The 18,019-nt window shown below is 49.4% G+C and overlaps 1 protein-coding gene across 5 annotated transcripts in view; it reads right to left on the reverse strand.

The window, feature by feature from the left end:
• Positions 1-18,019, reverse strand: part of NUFIP2 (nuclear FMR1 interacting protein 2) — a 34,547-nt gene that overhangs the window by 14,889 nt on the left and 1,639 nt on the right. The window contains exons 2-5 of one of the 5 annotated variants that reach the window (XM_082776438.1): positions 14,881-16,590; positions 8,419-8,451; positions 7,765-7,819; positions 5,258-7,158 (exon numbers count right to left, since the gene is read on the reverse strand). In XM_082776438.1, the coding sequence (XP_082632564.1) occupies positions 7,767-7,819; positions 8,419-8,451; positions 14,881-16,590 (1,796 nt within the window). In that variant the 3' untranslated portion in view covers positions 5,258-7,158; positions 7,765-7,766. Of the gene's footprint in view, positions 1-5,257; positions 7,820-8,418; positions 8,452-14,880; positions 16,591-18,019 lie in introns of those variants that run through there. The other 4 variants (XM_082776436.1, XM_082776437.1, XM_082776439.1 and 1 more) reach the window with 4 other exon arrangements.

Genomic DNA, 18,019 nt, shown 5'->3' on the forward strand with positions numbered 1-18,019 from the left:
GGTTATTTTGCCGTTAGAAGCCTCAAGTTTGCCCGTGCCACCAGCTCTGCCCGGCGGGCAGATCTCCATCCCCTCCTCCAAGCTGCTTCGCCTGGCACGAGAGCGCGGCCGGCGCGGCTACGGCCACCGCGCTCCCGACCAGAGAGAAAAGGGCACTCGTTCATCCAACAGCACGAAGTGTATCCGAAACAAGCCAGCTCACCCCTCTCCCTCCAATTACTAAAGTAGGCTCTTTAAAATAAAAAAATAATATATATATTTATATAGATATACAGAGAGAGAGAGAGAGAGAGAGAGACAGAGAAAGCAAAGGAGAGAGAGGCTACTAAAAAATCAAGAAGCGCCAGTTTTCTGCTACAGCTGTCAGCAAAGAACTGTCACCTTACATCATACCCTCCGAGATGGTGAAGATAATGTAGGCAATGACAGCACAGGAATGCAAAAGAGGGCAGATAAGTCACTTCTGGTAATGAGACACAAATTAAACTTTCAAAACATGTGCATAGCTTTATTCATCTGCTTCAAACTAACCTTTTCACGGAGCTTCAGCGAAACCCGAGTGTGCAAAATGCATTTCTAAAAAATAATGCAAGCAAGCTTTCACATTTACAGTGGCAGAAGTACGGAAAGACTAACAGAAATCACACGGACGGGCGAGGAGAGAGAGAGAGAGATGAAGAAACAAGAATTGCACAGCTTCATATTCTGAGTCACTGACTGCAAACATAAGCATTTCTACTTCGTTAACTGTAAGCAAGGCATGTTTACTTTTCCTTTACGAAAAAAAAAAAAAAAAAGAAAAAACCCACAGTAACAAGAACCACAGCCTGGAAGGGAATAAATCCCCTGGGCAATGGGAATCCCGGCTGCTGCAGAGAACCCCCAGTTCCAGAGTGGCGCTGGCTCTGGACCTTCACCTGGTTTTGCTCTGCAGGCAAAGCACTGCCACGCTTATTTCTGTCTGCAGGAGAACAGCAAAGCAGATTCCTTCTCTCACCCCCACTCCCCTCGAAAGTCGCAGAAAACAGGTCATGTTAGGAAAGGAAAGGTGCCATCCTGAAGGACGTTTTCCCCAAACTGTAAGACAGCCACTAGCCAGACTGGCTTCAAAGCCTCGTTTCCACCGCAGACCCGATGGGCCGACTGGAGATGGGGCAGGGTTATGGGAGATGGGAGATGGTTACTGGAGATGGGCCATGGTTATGGGACTTGCGAGTGAGCAGCCCAGCTCTCCGACAGCTCGTGAGCTGCTACCAGGTCTGTTCAGACCAAGCAAGCACACTCGCAAGGCACGTTCAGGATAGGGACACACACGCACGTGTGTAAAAGAGCAAACGCTGGCCAAAAGATGATGCTGGATAAATTAATTAAGCAGGCGGGGAATTCTGCTCTACGCCATTTATATGCTATTTTCCAGGCAGTTGTAATCCCAAAGCTTTTTTCCTACACCACTTTAGCCCTTCCCTGGCTTTACTAAGATTTTTTTTAAAGGATTTTCTATAGATAGTCAATTCCCTCTGTCTTTCTCCGTGGTGTGCAAACCCCCCTGCCAGCCCCGGTGGCCTGGGTGTCACCTATGGGGAAGGAGAGGTCCTGGAGCCACCCACGCCCCGTGGCAGCGCCCCAGGGCCCTTCCTCCCGTGCCACACGCCTTCAGGCCACGCTGCTGCAGCAGGGCTTCCTCCAGGGAGGACATCGGACACGGCGCCAGCCTCGGGGAGGCAGCCAGGCAGGAAGGAGGCCGTGCGATTTTTAATACTGCTGGTTAACTTCACATTGAGATAAAGCATTAAAAAGATTTTTTTTTTCCTTTTTTTTTTTTTTTTTTTTTCCAGAGATGAGCAATTTCCTTCCAAAGATCTATTCAGACGGAAAACAAAATATTCAAAGCGGAGACGAGACAATAGCTCATTGAGATTTTTGACCTCACAAATACTCTGGCATCTTTCCCGCACCGCCAGCCATCGAGGAAGGAGAAGGTGGAAACCTCGGGGATTTGCACTGCCCTTCCAATAGCAGCTTGAGAAAAGGAAGGAGAGGAGAAAAAAAAAAAAAAAAGCACAGTGTTCTTTCAAGTTAAGAGTTCTCCTTTTGCTTGCGTTTGCATAGAAATTCCCGTAGGTCAGCACCAGGATCAGGTACAGCCCTCTCCGACACCCCAGCTCCCAGCTCCCCGCAGTTAGTGGCTGTGTTACAGGAGGGTTCAACTATCCTCAGAGGAACTACATGGTCATGTAAAAAAAGTGCATCACACATTCTTGATTTTCAGGGTTACTTATAGCAGCAGCAGCATTAATCCAAGACATGAACAGTTGTAGATTCATTCTCAAATGCAGCAACACTCAATGAAATGTCTTCGAGGAAGGTCACAAGAGGGTCCTTCTCAAAAGGATAAAATGAAAATTAGACTATTTAATATAGACAAAAAGGAGATAAACCAACAAAATTAAAGACGCATAATCTTATTTACATTAAAAAAAACATTCTTGTTAAAATATCTTTACAACACCTAAGCAAAAAAATATGTATTTTAAGAATAAAGCAGAAACTCCTAAAGCAGTATCCATTTTTGGAACCCTTATTTAGCACCTGAGGAAAGACTGTATGGAAAGCAGACAGGTTTTTTTGTCTTTTTTTTTTGTTTGTTTGTTTTTCTTAAGAAAACTGTAAGTTGTATTTCTGCTAAACGTTCATATGTTCGCAGTACACGAGTTTCATACCACAGAAAGAAATGAACTAGTTTTTTTTATTTTTTTTTTCCTTTTTTTTTTTTCTTTTAAAGATACTCTACTCGTTAATAAGGCTGTAGAAAAGGGATACTGCTATCTTACAAAATGGCTTTAGGGCTCTGGACACGTCGCGATGAAGCTTTCTGATTAACAGTCATGATAAATACAGGTCAGCATCCCCTGGTGACGGCACGGGTAACGCCTTGTTCCTGGAGCAGCCCGAGGGGCGGCCGCGCGCAGCGCTCCCGCATCTCCCGGCACCGCGCTGCCGAGCGATGCCACTCGCGAGGACCTCCAGCAGGATACAAGGAAGCCAGCCTCACCCTGCGGCGTGATACCTATTGTGCAAATTGCTAAAGCTCTGTGAGCTCTGGACGGCAGCGCAGCCGGCAGAGGAGACCAAAATCTTCCGCTCCCGCGCGCCCAGTCCAGGCTCGCGGCTCTCGGCTGCCTGCGCTGGGGCTTTTTTCACAAGGAAAGGCCGAACACACCTCGTCCTCGTGGTGGTTGAAGCCAGAATCGCCCTCGCTCCTTCCCCACGCCAGCAGTCTCCCAGCCTCAGCCCTCCTCTGCCTTCTGCACCCGGGCGAAGTTTTGTAGCAGCTTTAAGTTACGGTTAGCCTCGTTCTCTCCCCTCCTGACCTTAATCGTCTCCCTTGTAAACAGCCTCTGCACGGAAAACAAATCACTACACACGTACATACAGAAAGATCTGCTAGGGACAAGACTCCTGAAAGCTCCGGACACCTTGGCAATTCACTGAAAACGCTGAATCAAGAGCAAAAACTGGATGCAGGGGAAAGCCACCGGCTGTGCACGAGCAGTCCCGAAATCGGCCCGAGGTGCTCCCGCAGTCACCCGCCAGCCTCTTCTGGAAAGGATGCGGTCGTGCTGAGGTGATGCTCTTTTTAAGGTGAAAAGCACTAATTACACACAGAGGACAACTTCCATCTCTTAATTTTGTTCCAAGCAGGAAGAGATTTCCCTTCTGATTTAGCCAGCCGGCTCTCCCCGTCACCGACCCCCGTCAAGCAGCTGGCACGCTCGCAACCCAGCGAGAATTTTCTTTTAAAAGAAAATCCACGTTTAAAAGAAGCTCCCAGCAGCGAGGGAAGGCAAACAGCGGGGCTGGCGGCTCAGGAAGGGGGATGGGTTGAAGCAGGTGAGCACCAGAAAGCAGACGCTGGAGCTACCCGTGTTATCAGAGAGCCTTCCGAAATCGGAGAGATTTTGGAAACGGGTTTCGCAGATGGGTTTAGAACAAAACCAAAACGCAAGCAGACCTTGGAAGCTGAACACCTGGCAAACAGGCCCAGAAAAGGGGACCGAGGGGCTTGGAGGGCCTTCCTCTGCACAGAGCAGCTTCGGGGAGCACACCAAGTGCTCCCCAACCTGCCAAGAAAGCATGCGCCCAAGCCTTGGGTACAGGAGACCCCAAAGACACCCTACAGGACCTGCCGGGGAGGCAGGAGAGGTGGGGAAAGACCAAGCCTCCATCCAGAGGAGAAAGCAGTGCCGCAGGGATGCCCACACACCTGCACATCCCCTGTCTCGGGCAGGAATCACTACTCAAATAAATAGGAAGCCAAAAAAAAAAAAAAGGGAACCGGGCAGAAAGGGACACGTAGCGCCTCCGATGAGAACAGAAAGGTGAAAGAAGCCTTAACCTGAATTAGTTCGTAGCCATTACAAAAATAGGTGGTGATTTCACCCTTAGAGCTACTTCCCAGCACTACACACACCCAAGGGGTTTTGTTTTGACCTTCCTCAGCTCAGCGTAACGAAAGCAATGGCACCAGAACCACACGCTCCTCCTCGCGCCGCAGACGCCCCCAGCCCCGGGCAGGGGGCTGCGCACCCCCTGCGGGCTGTTTTTGGTTTATGCTACAGTACTAATACTCTGAGTCCAACAAACAAACCACGAGACCGATCAGGAACACCTTAGCATTAATTCAATGCGCTAAAATTAGTCACAGCTCAATTTCACTTTTTTTTTCTTTTTTTTTTTTTTTTTTTATAAGTTTACACAAAAATAATCAGAAAACAGATTAAATCTTAAGATATTTTTAATAAGTGCTCAGTAAGGAATTGTGTGAGGACTTGGGGAGGACTGCAGACGGACAGGGCGAGTTACACAAAGCACAGAGAAAAGCTTCTTCCACGGTCCTGCCTGGCTCTGGGCGCTACCTAACCAAACCTGCGCTGCCTTCAGCGGCGGGCTGCGGCCACGAGAGCTTGGAAAAAGGATTTCCTAACCACGTAGTGCCGAGCACGTGCCGAGGAGCTCGTGCAGACAGACAGACAGACGGGTGTTTGAAGAGGGGATGTTCAAAGACACAGCAGAGGAGGGGTCTCTGCATGGGTACGGCCGGCACGGGGCCACGCGGCCGCGAGACAGAGCAGCGGGGACGGAGGTCGGGGACCAACCAACCCACCCAGCGTGTGCACCGTGCTTCCTTCAGAGCTCCTAGCCGGGGCAGGGTACCAGGACAGCTCAGACCCCCCCAGGGGAGCAAAACAGGTCTTGGTTTTGTCTTTTTTTTTTTCTTTTTTTTTTTTTTTTTTGTAATGGAACCCAGCCCTTAAGGCGACAAGTGACTACACAAGGCAAATAAATACACAGCAGAGCCTTAAAGCCAGTAAAACAAACTGGAAACTTTGCCATCAGCCTTCGACACTTCTTCCATTTTGAAAATAATAATAATAAAAAATGATTTCTTCTCCCTTACCCCTCCCACCAGCCCCGTTGTCCAGTTTGTTCAACACCTTAAAGCTCAGGAACGCCCCGGCTCTTTCGCAGGGGAGCGGGAGGCGATTCCGACTTTTGGCAAGCAGTTGGGAGACTCAACAGAAGTAAAAACAGGAAGGTAGGAGGACTAGATGTAGGGCACATCTGTAAACATGTTGTACATCTGCAAGTTACACACACCTGCAAGGGTGATACAGTTTATAGGTGAAACAGAACTACCAGCGACTGGCCAACCACAAATTTCTGAGCTTGGACTGATACAATACATCGCCACTATACAGTATCATACCAGGGTATTATACTATATAGCACTTCATACATAAAATGGAGTAGGCAATCCAGAGTCAAACTTTTAAAACTAAGCATTGCAGAAAGCTAGCACTCTTACAAAAGGTACAGAATTCGGTTTCGATGTCCCACCGTGAACCTAAGCGCTTCATCCAGGAACAATCTCATTAAAAGAACAAAAACAATTAAAAAGGCATGCTACATACTCGTCGTTAACAAAAAAAAAAGTAAAAAAAAAAAAAAAAGTGGATAAATCTAAGCACGAGGGGTAGGCGAAAGGTTTGGGCTTCTCTGCTTCCTGTAATGCCCCAGAGGATCCAGCCTCACCAGAGGATTCAGCACCTCTGCTGAGCTGGGTGCCCAGGCACACGCGAGCTGGCGCTGAGCTCAGAGGGGCCAGAAACCCCTCGGGGTTGCTTTCGGGGTTATTCACTGCTGGCTCTCGCCTTGGACCCTCCGATCCTCCCACCGGGAGCCCCCCCACGAGAACCACGCAGCCCCCAGAGGGTTTGGACGTGCCACACACAAGCTGCAACGGGACAGAGCGGGTTACACAGCTGGAGCCTGCAGGCTGAGCAGCCTTCGCTACCACTGCTAGAAAGCTCTCCTTTCGTTCATTATTTTTTTTAAATTATTATTTTCATTCCTAAGCCCTCCATTTTTTTGTAATAAAATATATTTTTATTAAGAGATAATTAGAAGCAGAGCCCGGAAATACACAGACTGCGTTAAAATATAAAAGAGCGTTTCCAACGGGCAGGTGCGGGGAGCCCAGCCATCGGTGATCTACAGACAAACTGAAAAGGATTCAAGTTCCCATTTTTCTTTTTTTTTTTTTTCCTTTTTAAAATTTTTGTGTTTTTTTTTCCTCCTTTTTTTTTTTTTTTTTTTTCAATTTTTTAAGAGAAAAAAAAATAATTAAAGAAGGGTGAGAGTTAGCAGATCTCAATTCCACTTCAGTTTTTCAATGAAAATGGGAAAAAAAATCCAGCACACGTAGTGTTAGGAGACAGACAGAGCAAGTATGAAGCACCTACGTTGAAAGCAAGAGATTTTTTTTTTTTTTTTTTTTTGCTCCCAGTAATACAATGGCATTAACCTGTGGGAACAGTGGTGTTTGTTGATTTTTTTGTCTGTTTTGTATTTTTTTTTTTTAAACCATATTAAATGCCTAAACCAATTATTTAGTTTTCCATGTTGTCTTTTAAAACGAAACAACTCTTCAGTTGCAATAGTCCAACGTGTAACCGGAGCCAGGTCAACTGTGTGACTTCACCATGCATCCTAGAACTGCAGTATTACCATCTTTCCCCCAGAAGAACGATGCTTTATGACAATTTTCCCAAAATAGGACTGGCTGCTTTACTCCTGGCAAAAATATGTTATAATTCTCTGGAAAAAAAAAAAAAAAAAAAAAGAAACTCTGCAAACTTCAAGGTGTTTCTCCAGCATTCAATGGAAAACAAAACAGGAAAAAAAAAAAGGGGGGGAGGTGGAAGGGAAAGGGGAGATGAAGGATGGTGAATCATCCTGATTTCCCTGTGATTAGTGTGTCACTACAGTCACAGAACAAGAAACAGAGACCTTGTCAAGTGGAAATGCCTCTCCAGTGGGTTGCTGTTGCCCATGCAGACGACAGCAGGAACTTTAGAACTGGGCTTGTAAATCGAGTCTGTGTTTGTTAATCACTTGCATTCACTCTTTAAACAAAAACAAAACAAAACAAAAAAAGAAAAAAAAAATCTATTCAGTACCGGAGATTAAATAATCACGTGTGTAGTCTCGTTGAAATAAATTTTCAGATTCCTTAAGAAGTCTAATTACTTTCAGTCGCCATTTTTAAATAACTATATTATATATTTGTATATATTATCCTGTGATTCTAGTTATGGTTCCTCTGCTGCACTGAAGATTTAGAAGGAGCATAAAAGCCTTTTGTCCCCCACGAACAGCACGAGTGCTGCAGAAAGGTTATAACAGGCAGTCTTGTCTTGCTACCTTCATTGATCCGGGTGATCCATGGCTTCATCGTAGGTGATTATCCTTTTGGGATCTGGAAAGAAAGCAAAATCCTAAGTTTTCGGCAAGCTACTTCCAGAACCCGTGGCTGAAGATATTCCCAACGGACCTGCAAGATCCTCAGCTGTTACCAAAAGCCTCCCACCCCGAAAAGAGGTGCAATTAAAGGCAGGTCGCCAGCTCTGTGCAGAGCTGCACTTGCTGCCCTCGTTGCATCACGTGCAGCAACACTATGGGAAGCACAAGGCCCCACATAACGCTCTCCCCACACTGTGGTCACAGCTAAAATGGGGGGGAGGCACCCGAATCTAAAGCTTAATCTTGGGTGTGACGCCCAGCACCAGAAAAATAGAACAATTACGACATGCACATGCGCAAGACTCATGAAATCTAGACTGGCTCTGTTTTTCTTTCAGGTGCTCTGCTTCACTCAGAGCCTCCCACAGCCACGGTACAGCTTGCTGGCCTGGCTTTCAGAGATCCCAGCACAGATAAACCCAAGGAGATACAAACAGCAAATGCCAAAAATCTCGAGCGTCTCCAGACACCGGCACGGCCGGCTCTCAAGACCCATCCCAGAGGTCAGAGCAGGACAGAGCGACTGGGTTTGCTTGTTATTCCCAGCATCCTTACCTTGCTTCTGCAAATTCCAAATCGATTCCATTTCTGCAAAGACAAAATGAGAAGACCGTTGTTACTAGGTGCATCTAGGTGGTACTTACGGACAACCCCAAACAGGCTTTGATTTCTGGAGCGTGGTACGACATCATAAGCGGCACGCTGGAGCTATCGGACAAAGCCCACCCGACACAGCCCAGGACTGCAGAGATCTGGTGACAAAAGGCATCGAGACAGCTGTACCACGGCTGGAGGCATCAGGCAACCAAACCCTGAGTTAGAGATGTCACCACCAGCCCCTAGTCCTACACATTGCAGTCTGTAGGACTTAGAGGATTTACAGCTCTGCCTCCAGTGATGCTTTACGCCTTGCAGCTTCAACAAGGAGCCTGCAGAGATGGTTTTCATGAGCCAACACGTTACGTGCATGATACAAGAAGTGCTGGACAGACTTCCTCGTGGCTTACAGCATGCTCCTATCAAAGCCCTCAGTGCCCAGGCTGCTCCAAGGCCACTGCCAAACAGCACCAGCAGAGACCAGGGAGCGATGCTCCAGGGGCGCGTGGCTCTTTCCCCAGTTTGCCACCATGGCACAAAAACCAACCCGACCCCCCCAGACCTCTCTGGAAGAGCACGTGCCTTCCCCTGTTTACCTACGGAGTAACAAGAAAGTTAAACGTCCTCCTCGTTCGCATTAAGAAGCGACAGAAGGCTGCTCCGTTTAAATTAAGCCCCTAAAAAAATTAAGTCACAGCAGGTCTTTAGAGACCTATTCAAAATAACTATAGCCAGCCGCTCGCAGGTTGCATTTATGAGCTGGCATATTTATGAAGACGCTAACTGCACCCTGCGCCCAAGATTAAGAGGCATCATTATGGAAAAGAGCAGCGAGGAGGAGCACGCGCTGCAGGAGCGATCTGTAAAGCCTCCCTTCTGCCAGAGGGGAGCACGGCCGCGACAGGTGGGAGCGGAGATGGCAACAGGTTATTGAACAACACAACGCCTCGCGTGGCTGCAACACAAGCAACAGGTAAAGCACACGAGGGAAAGAAGGTGAGAAAAGGCTACAAAACCCCTGGCTTGCGGCCCTTCGGCTTTTGTTCCCTACAACCTCGAGCTCCCCGGGGCAGGAAATTGCATGTAAATAAATATGACCTGTCCTCTCGGCACAATTAAGCCTTTTGTAAGGAAGGCCCTGACCCAACGTTACAAGGCCTGTTATTTTGGCCTCACAATAGCAGCAGTGCTTTACTTCCACCGAGGAACCCGAACCACTGGGACGAGGGCTCCCTCACCCCGAGGAGCCCCAGAAATGAAGCAAGCCAGCTACCGAAATCCCCTCCAGCAGAATCGGGTTTTCCATTCACCCTGAAGTCAGACGCATCGTTTCCTAACCGCTGAAAAGCATCAAATTTTCACAGCTTTCCCCAAAGGCAGGGGGCAGAAAACTGCTCTTGCACGTCGCCGGCTCCTCCACGTCGGAGCACCGAACCCGAGGCGGAGGCTGAAGCATTGCCCGTGTGGCATCTTACTGCCAGAGGTGCTTCCTTCTGCGCTTCCAGTCAGTCCTACAAGCTCTGTCAGACAGCATCAGAAGGAATTGCTTACACGTGGATATGCCTGACAGTGAAATATGGGGAGTTTCTAGCAGAACACCACCACCAAACAACTTCAAGTATCAAGATTCTGCAATCTAATGAAAAACAACCAACCAAACAACCCTCTCCAGACTCCAAACAACCTTCCTTTACTTCTTCGGAAGGAGCAGTAAGGGAGAGGGTGGTGTGAAGCACCCCGTACACCCTAAATGTGTGGATGCAGGGGCTGGCAGGTGCTCAGCCTGACCCACATACCACACCGAGCAGCACAAGCAAGCCGACCACGATACCCAATCTTCCCGACACTCCTGACGCCGCCTGCCAGCAGCACGAGCTGCAGGTAAATAAATAACTGCCATCCACAAACCCTTGCACAACCTGGCTTCAAAGCCAGCCCTGCTCCGAGCCGGGGGCCGAACGAGGTCACCTCCAAAGCCGTGTCCAACCTCTCCTCCAGGGCTTTCACAATCGAGCTGCGGGTAAAGGAGCCGCTCGTGGGCACTGCCAGTAAACCAGGGGGCTGCCGGGAGGGCTTTGATGTCAGGACCGGACCAAGGCACTCTGGTGAATTGCACTGAGGCTCCTCGTGGGGCAATAAACTTTACAGCAGGATGGGTACGTAACCTTGGAGGGGAAGAAGTCTTTACGTGGTATCTCGTTAAGATGGGCACTTTTATACACGTTTCCCTTGCTAGAGAGGATGCCCCTGCAAACAAAAGTCTCTGCACTGTGCGATGTTTTCTGCTCCTATAAACCTAACACAAAGTGACAATCGTCCCTAAATCGAACAGCTAGAAAAGAAAATAACACAGAAAGAGCATCCGTGTTTGATGGCTCCGCAGGACGCGATGATTATGTTCAGGGATTGTCCAGGAAATAAAAGCAAAAATTAAAAATTTGATGCTGCAGAGACTCATCATTATACCACTGGGCAGCGGTTCCTGCCACGTGGAAAAAGCAGAGAGTTGAAGAATTAAATCAGCTTCTGCCCCACAGCCCACAGACTGAGCCCTAGCCCCTTCCCACCGAGGCAGAGGGAAAACCACGGCTCCCCCCACCCTCTTTCCTGATGCAAAGGATGAGATCTGCTGAATTCACAGCTCTGCCGTTTCTCCTGACCCAGTTCCCCATCCCGGCGAGATCCTTGCTGGCCCACGCTGCCTCGCTCTATTTTCCACGCCGCTCTTCTGCTTCTTCATGCGAGCGGAGCCGCGGCGCGGCCGAGACGCCGCGAAGGAACAAAGCGGCAGCGCGGGCAGGAACTCGGGGGCAAGGCAGCAGAGGAAAACTGCTGCAGGTTCCTCTCTCCTCCACCTACGTGGTCTTTGCTACCGTAAGACCTCGCTTACCCTCTCCTCAGCTCGTGAGCGGGATGCCAGCGAGCCCCCAAGCACAAAAGCTGCCAGACGGAGCCCGCTCCGAGCCACAGGCACCCTCAGCCTGGACGATCACAGAGAAATTCTGCACAGCCTTGACAAAAATTACAGAATGAAATGTTTCATCCAGCTATCTGGAGGAGTAAAGCAAGGGGAAGGTGTTGATTTCAGCGGAAATGAAGCTGAGATACTCCCAAGGCTCCTCTTCTCAAGGACCAAACCACCTGCGAGGACCAGTCCCAGCCTCAAAATGATGAGGGTTTTGGCAATGCCACACTGAGATACGGTTTGGTTCTGACCCAAGAGGGAATAAAGCCCCTGAGTGAGAGCATCCCTCCTTCCTGGTCCTCACAGCCTCCCCCACAAAGCTCACAATCCTGGCTCCAACCAGACAGCGTAACCCACCGGCGTGTAAGTAACTCAGCTCCACCTTGCTAAATCCCACACGGCAGCAGCGAGTGTCTCAGGCACTGCCACGAGCGTGCTGCCAACCCAGGCAGCCCCGTTGGGGATCACGTTTTACACCCAAGCAGGTCGGATGACCAGGGGAACCTCTCTGCCCTTATAAAAAAAAAATAAAATAAAATAAAATAAAATAAAATAAAAGGGAAGCAACAGCACGGAGCGGGAGCGGACAGGAAGCAACATGAAAAGCATCCAAGAACAGGAGCAGCCCTGCCAGAACATTCCCAGCACCCCGACCTGTGGGGAAAAGGCAACCCGGGTGCATGAAGGAGCTCAACTTCCTCGGCCAGGACCTCACTGCTGGCACCCACGTCTGGCAGGCAGGCAGGAGGATCGCTGCACGTCGAGGCACTTGTCCTAAAGCCTCGAGGCTGCTTGTCCTACAGCCCAGCCCTCGCTGCTATCTCCCCGTCTCACTCTCTCTCCACGTGCTGCCTGCGCTGGATTTACTGCTGGTGGAGCTCAGGGCAGGGAACGCAGCAGGGCAGGTGCCCCGAGCTCGTCCCCGTCCTTGCCCCGCAATTGTGTCTCTGTGGCCATAACCCCGCAGGCAGGGCAGATCCCGAGATCAATGGAGACTTTGCTCAAAGGCAAACAGATTGATCTGAAGAGGGAGGAGTTCACCGGCCTCTCTAACTCCAAACCAAACAAGCCGAGGACCCAGCTACCCACGACACCTGAACGCCTGCCCGGGCACAGAGCTGCTCCTTTCCCCCCGCAGAGGCTGGCTCCCGGCTGGGACCCCAGGAAAATAACCCAGAATAAATGGAGAACCACGTGGTATTAACCACTGCTGCCCCACAAACTGCTCCCCAGCAGCTCCGTTTGCCAAATAATTTCTGATCTGGTGTGACAGAGGAGGGCACGAACACGGCCTGACTGCAGGACGGTGGCACTGGGGTTTTCCATCATGCACAGGGCAGGGAAAACGCTGTTCCTCCAACACCACTTGCACTAAACTCACCACAACAGCCTCCAGCAAACCCCAAAACACAACGTCCAGCATCACTGCAGAAAACGTACTAAGCCCTAGACTGATCTCTGCTTGGTACACCCACAATAGCACCTGCAGACTGCAGAGAAAAAGGAGCTCAGGCTGCCCGGAGCACCCTGCCACCGCACTACTGGCACCCCCGTGATCCTGTGCCCCTAAATAACCCCCTGCAGCTGGCACAGACACAGCCTGCAAAATAATTAGGCACAGAGGAGTGGCAGGGCAGGAGCCCCGTCTTCCCAGGACAGCCAAGCACCAAGGTGCTCGCTCTGGCTGCCCAGAGCAAGGCCCACGTGGGGACGCCTGCCCAGGAGAGGAAGGAGCAGAAAGCAGAGCTTTAAAAGGAGCGATTGAGGTGTCTGCTCTTGCCGCTGAATGCAATTAACCTCAGAGTTCAGAAAGACTGAACTCAGCCAGACTTTGAAGTTAACACCTCCTTAAGAGGACATGGGAAGGGAGTGGTCTTTATTTTCCTGTTGGTACTATTGTTTTACTGGGGTCTGTCTTTCTCGCAGCTGGTGAGAAAGGGAGAGCCGAGGAGCCTTGCTGAGGCTGTACAAGGTTACTTTTGTACAAGAAAGTCCAGGCTGACAAAGGGAGACAAATTTAAATGTTAGAAACATTTGCAAACTTAAGAGGATTTGCCCAGGACTTCCCTTCTACACCACACTAGGCTTGTGGCACCCCATTTCTGATGAGAAAATTAAATTCAGGCTGCGGGCAGACAAGAAATGAGTACAGAAAGCTTGCACTAAAGCTGGAATAGACCGAGCAGAGGGTGGAGGAATAAGACCCAGATAAAAATCTATCGAAAAATGAATTGTTTTTAAGTGACCGGGCTTACTATTACTGAAGGAAGTTATCTACGATTCTGTGTTTTAGACAAGGAGTTTATAAAGAGGTAACTTCACAACTTCGTGTGGGTCAAAACACAAGTTTGCCAAAGCCACCCAAACACTAACCCCTCTGCAGAGGGGCTGAGATATTACCCATGTACACACGTCGAAGCGTCCCCACAAAATGGGTGATTGCCTTCTTCACCCTCGGGGCAGGGGGATTCAGGGACAGGCAATGTGGAGGAGAACAGAAAAGGTCCCAGTGTTTGCCAGAGGGGGAGAAAACACCGTGCCAAAAGGGAACCTCAGCTCCTCCTAGCACCGAGTCAGGCCTAGGAGAGACCTCTGAGGTTTTGGGGCCGAGACCAGAGGTAAAGCAGAGAGCAAGCTGTCCTACAGCCTTTGCTCTGCTCACTCCCAGCTCTGCGCACCCGTATCGTGCTTCAGTCATTTCAGGTTTTAATAAAAAAGAGCCAGACTACAAAGGACTCCATGAAAGCAATAAAATCATCTGAAAGATTTGGCCTACAAAGAGAACAGGAAAATTCAATCTGCAGCTTGCAGAAGAGATGATACGCAGAGATTTGTCTTGCTGTTGCCATAATATTTAAGAAGGATAGAGAAAAGTGTAGGGGTGGTGCTGAAAAATAGAAATTAAAAAAAAAGAAAATAAAATAAATCACACTGTGAGGAGCCAGAGATGCATAGGAATCATTTTCCTTTCCTTAAAGCCACGATTTCATGGCCAGATCTGCCCAGGGGAGAAGCTGCAACACTTTGGTGGAAGAGGTGCGAGCACAGACCACGAAGTCCTCTCGGTAACAGGAAAGCTGGTAAAGCTGGAACAGGGCAGGTGAACCTACACACCGAACGCCTCCCAGTGCCAAGAAGGACAGGAAGACCTGCTGGTTCCATAGGAATTAAAATGCAAAACATGCTAATAGCTAGCCATTACCCCTAGCGACATCACTTACGCTTGTCCATTGGAATAGAGGAACGAGCTGCTAACAGAAGCTAAATAACTTTTACAGGAATTTTCCCAAACCGTTATTGCCATTAGACATATGCAAGCAGAAAGCCCGTTTCTAAAACAATCAGAACTGCTGTAAGAAATACACCGCGTTATAATACTGCATTGCACTTCAAAGGAAAATAAAAAGGAAAAAGAAGAACAGAGAATGCCCTTAGGCAGCGCGTTAAGCCATTACCTTTAGTGTGATATTTAACAGCAGCACTCAGGTCAAAAGAACCCCAGCTATCTTTCCTTTCTAGGCCTCTCTGGTACCCCTGTTCTTTGGCGGAGGCTAACAAATTGTTCGTGGGAGAGGCCAGAGGATTCTCTACTTCATAGTCTTTTGAAAGAAACACTAAAGCACCTTGGCTACCGGTGTCTGCCTTTTGCAGCTCACCGGCGTGATGCGACTCCAAAGCTACACCACCACCCTCGACAGCAGTCCCAGGCTTAAGAATAGCGCTAAGAATTGGAGGGCTAGTCCGTTTATCCAGCTCGTAAGCCTTAGGAAACACAGGTTGTTCAGTTCCTGAGGGAATGATTTCAGCACACTGTGAAACCAAAGTGGCAGGATATTCCCCTTGAAATGTCACTTCCATTAACTGATTATCCGCAGGTTTCCCCACAACAGTTTCGGGGCCAGCGCTGGGCTCGTTTATGAACGACAAGCCCCACTGGTTCTGGAAGATATCTCCCAGGTTCTGCTGATTTGTCTGCGATGGGAAGTCGACTTGCGCTGTACCCAGAAGCACAGTTTGCATATTTGAAGGGTAGATAAAAAGGCTAGATTTCTTTTGTTCGAGAGCTGTCGAAGCTGTACTTATGTCCTGGGGTACTGACTCAGAAGAGGTTGATGTTACAGTACTAGCAGCAGTTGTGAGCAGTGGCTGGGTCCCTGGAGAATACACATTTCCATCAGTCCCTGCTAAAATTGGCCCGTTTGAAAAGCTAGCAGAAGTAACAGATTTCATAGCAGACATGGGGACTTGGGACAGTCGACTTGATGTTTGGGCCTGAGTTTCCCCGGCAGATGACGAAGACGACGACGATGACGTGGATGGGGTTTGAGCTGCTTTGTTGAGGTTTTCTTTAACTTTACTTGCATAACTTATTTTGGGAACAATTTTAGCACTGCTATTGTCCACTGGAAAAACTGGGGGTGGCTTAAATAAGGTCCATGAGTCCTCTTTAGACGTAGCTGACGAAGCATGCTTCCCTTTGGGCCGGTCATCAAACTTCTTGCTGCTAATCCCAGGTTTGGCATCAGAGTTTTTTCGCTGTACATCCCCAAGCCCAGGCTTTCCTCGGCCTGCTCCACCAGCCCCAGCCTCGTATTTCCAAACGGGCTTAGTATTTTCGATTCGGTTCCCCTTTTGTTCACTATAATCAGGCTTGAAACTCTCAAGTTCCTGTTTTAAGGTCGGCGTGCTGACCTCCTGTTGCATTATTTTGTCCTGTACTAGATTCAAGTTCTCACAACCCTTGGCACTGTTGCGCCTGCCTTTCCGTTTCTTCGGCGTAGTATATCCACTCTCAGAGCCGCTACCATCGTTATCGGCCCCCTTGCCTACGTAGCCATTGGTGATGTAGCTGGAGTTATTGGTTACCACGCCGTTTGGGACAGACACTCCCTCTGGCTTGTCTGAGGACTGACTTTCTCTAAGCTTGTTTTCGTAGGACTTCTCATTCTTTTTGTCCATGCTATTTTTCTGAACGAAGTTCTTGGTTTTGATTCCGGCTTTCCCCAAAGCACCGGCCTTAACGGTCTGCTTTGGGGTCACATTAGTGTCTACGAGTTGCTGGCTGCCATTGGGTACCCTGGATCCTGGGTTGGTGGTTTCATCAGAGCACAGGCCCTTCAGCGACACTTCTCGTTCCCCTGCGTTACCATTTAGCTCTCCATAGCCTAGAAGAAAGCCAAAGACAACAAAAAGCAAGAATTAGAACGGGAATCGTCACACTTCTGATTGCAAAAAGCTGTAATCAGCCCCAAACATATACAGTTTCACCAAGCAGATGTTTTAAAATAGGAAAACTTTGTCTGCTCTCTGATACGTGAAAACACATCCTTATTTGCTGGAAGCTAAGGAAAAGTTCAGCAGAAGGCACCAGCAGCTATCGGCTCTCACCCAACAGCAGTGTGGTGTTTAACACGGGTAACAAAATAAAGCAAAGAGACACCTGAACGCTGCACAAGGAAAATACGCTGTACTGAAACTCCCTTGCAACCTGGCGAGCTATTTCATCAGCTGCCATTTCCAGGTCACGCAGAGGAAATTCCCAGGATGCTTCAAGAGAGAGGGCCCTGCTGCCTTCGCTCCAAAATTCCTTGAAATTCGGCATCTACCCTGTGAGCCAGCTCCACGGCCTCTGTCCTCTCACAGGCCTGTGGCACCAGCAACCCCCCCTCCCACCTTCCTCCAAGTGCCACCTCTAGAAGAGACAACAAGCCGCCTTCTGAAGGACACGTGCGAGTCCGGCTGGAAGCTGGAGGGAGGACAAGGTGGCAGCATTTCCTCTGTCATTTCCAACCGGCACCTCCCTACACGTGCTTGGAGCAGGCGAGGGAACCGGGAAGCACCGTGTCCCCCGAGCACCGCCGCCGGCCTCCTGCCCACCGAGAACATCCCAGGGAAGCGCTCGTGAGGGCTCCAGCCCACCAAAGCGGGGCACCGTGCTGTTATCTCATCTCCCCATTTTGTTTCTGGACTTCAATTCTGGGCCTGAAGGCTCTCAAGGTCTTGAGGTCATGATTTAAGCGGAGCAGAAAGCCCAGACCGAACCACCTCGCCTTCCTCGAGCCGGCGCAGAGCACCACGCGTCCCCCAGGCCCGAGAGCGGGCAGGACTCCAGCTTGGAAAAGAATGTTTTTGTTGTCACCGCTGCTGCTGAATTATGCAGCTATACTAAAAAAATCATTGTTATCCTCACATCCTGGAGCCTCAGATGCGCGGCAGATGTAACTGCTCAAGCTCTGCGCGACTCGGGAACACGGGAATCCTTGTAGGGGATCTTTACAGAAATTCCACAGCCCCGTTTGTCGAGAGGGATCAAAAAGGGTTTTACTACACTCGAGTATCTCCAACCACCACAACTTCCACTGCAACTTCCAAAGGCGCTGCTCGGAACGGGGCCCATAAATACTTCATCCCAGAGAAAACGAGCAGGGCGGGACTCTCAGCTGAGTCGAGGGCTAAAAATTAAATATTCCCTAGCAGAGAGCGGGGGAAGCCCACTCAGGAGTAACGTGGTGCAGCTGACCTTGCGCGACTCGGGGCTCCTGACACCACCAGCTAACGAAACAAAACAATACGCGCGGTCACGAGACCACTGCG

The sequence above is a fragment of the Aythya marila genome (assembly GCF_965140915.1).
Source record: "Aythya marila genome assembly, chromosome: 20".
Lineage (NCBI taxonomy): Eukaryota > Metazoa > Chordata > Aves > Anseriformes > Anatidae > Aythya > Aythya marila.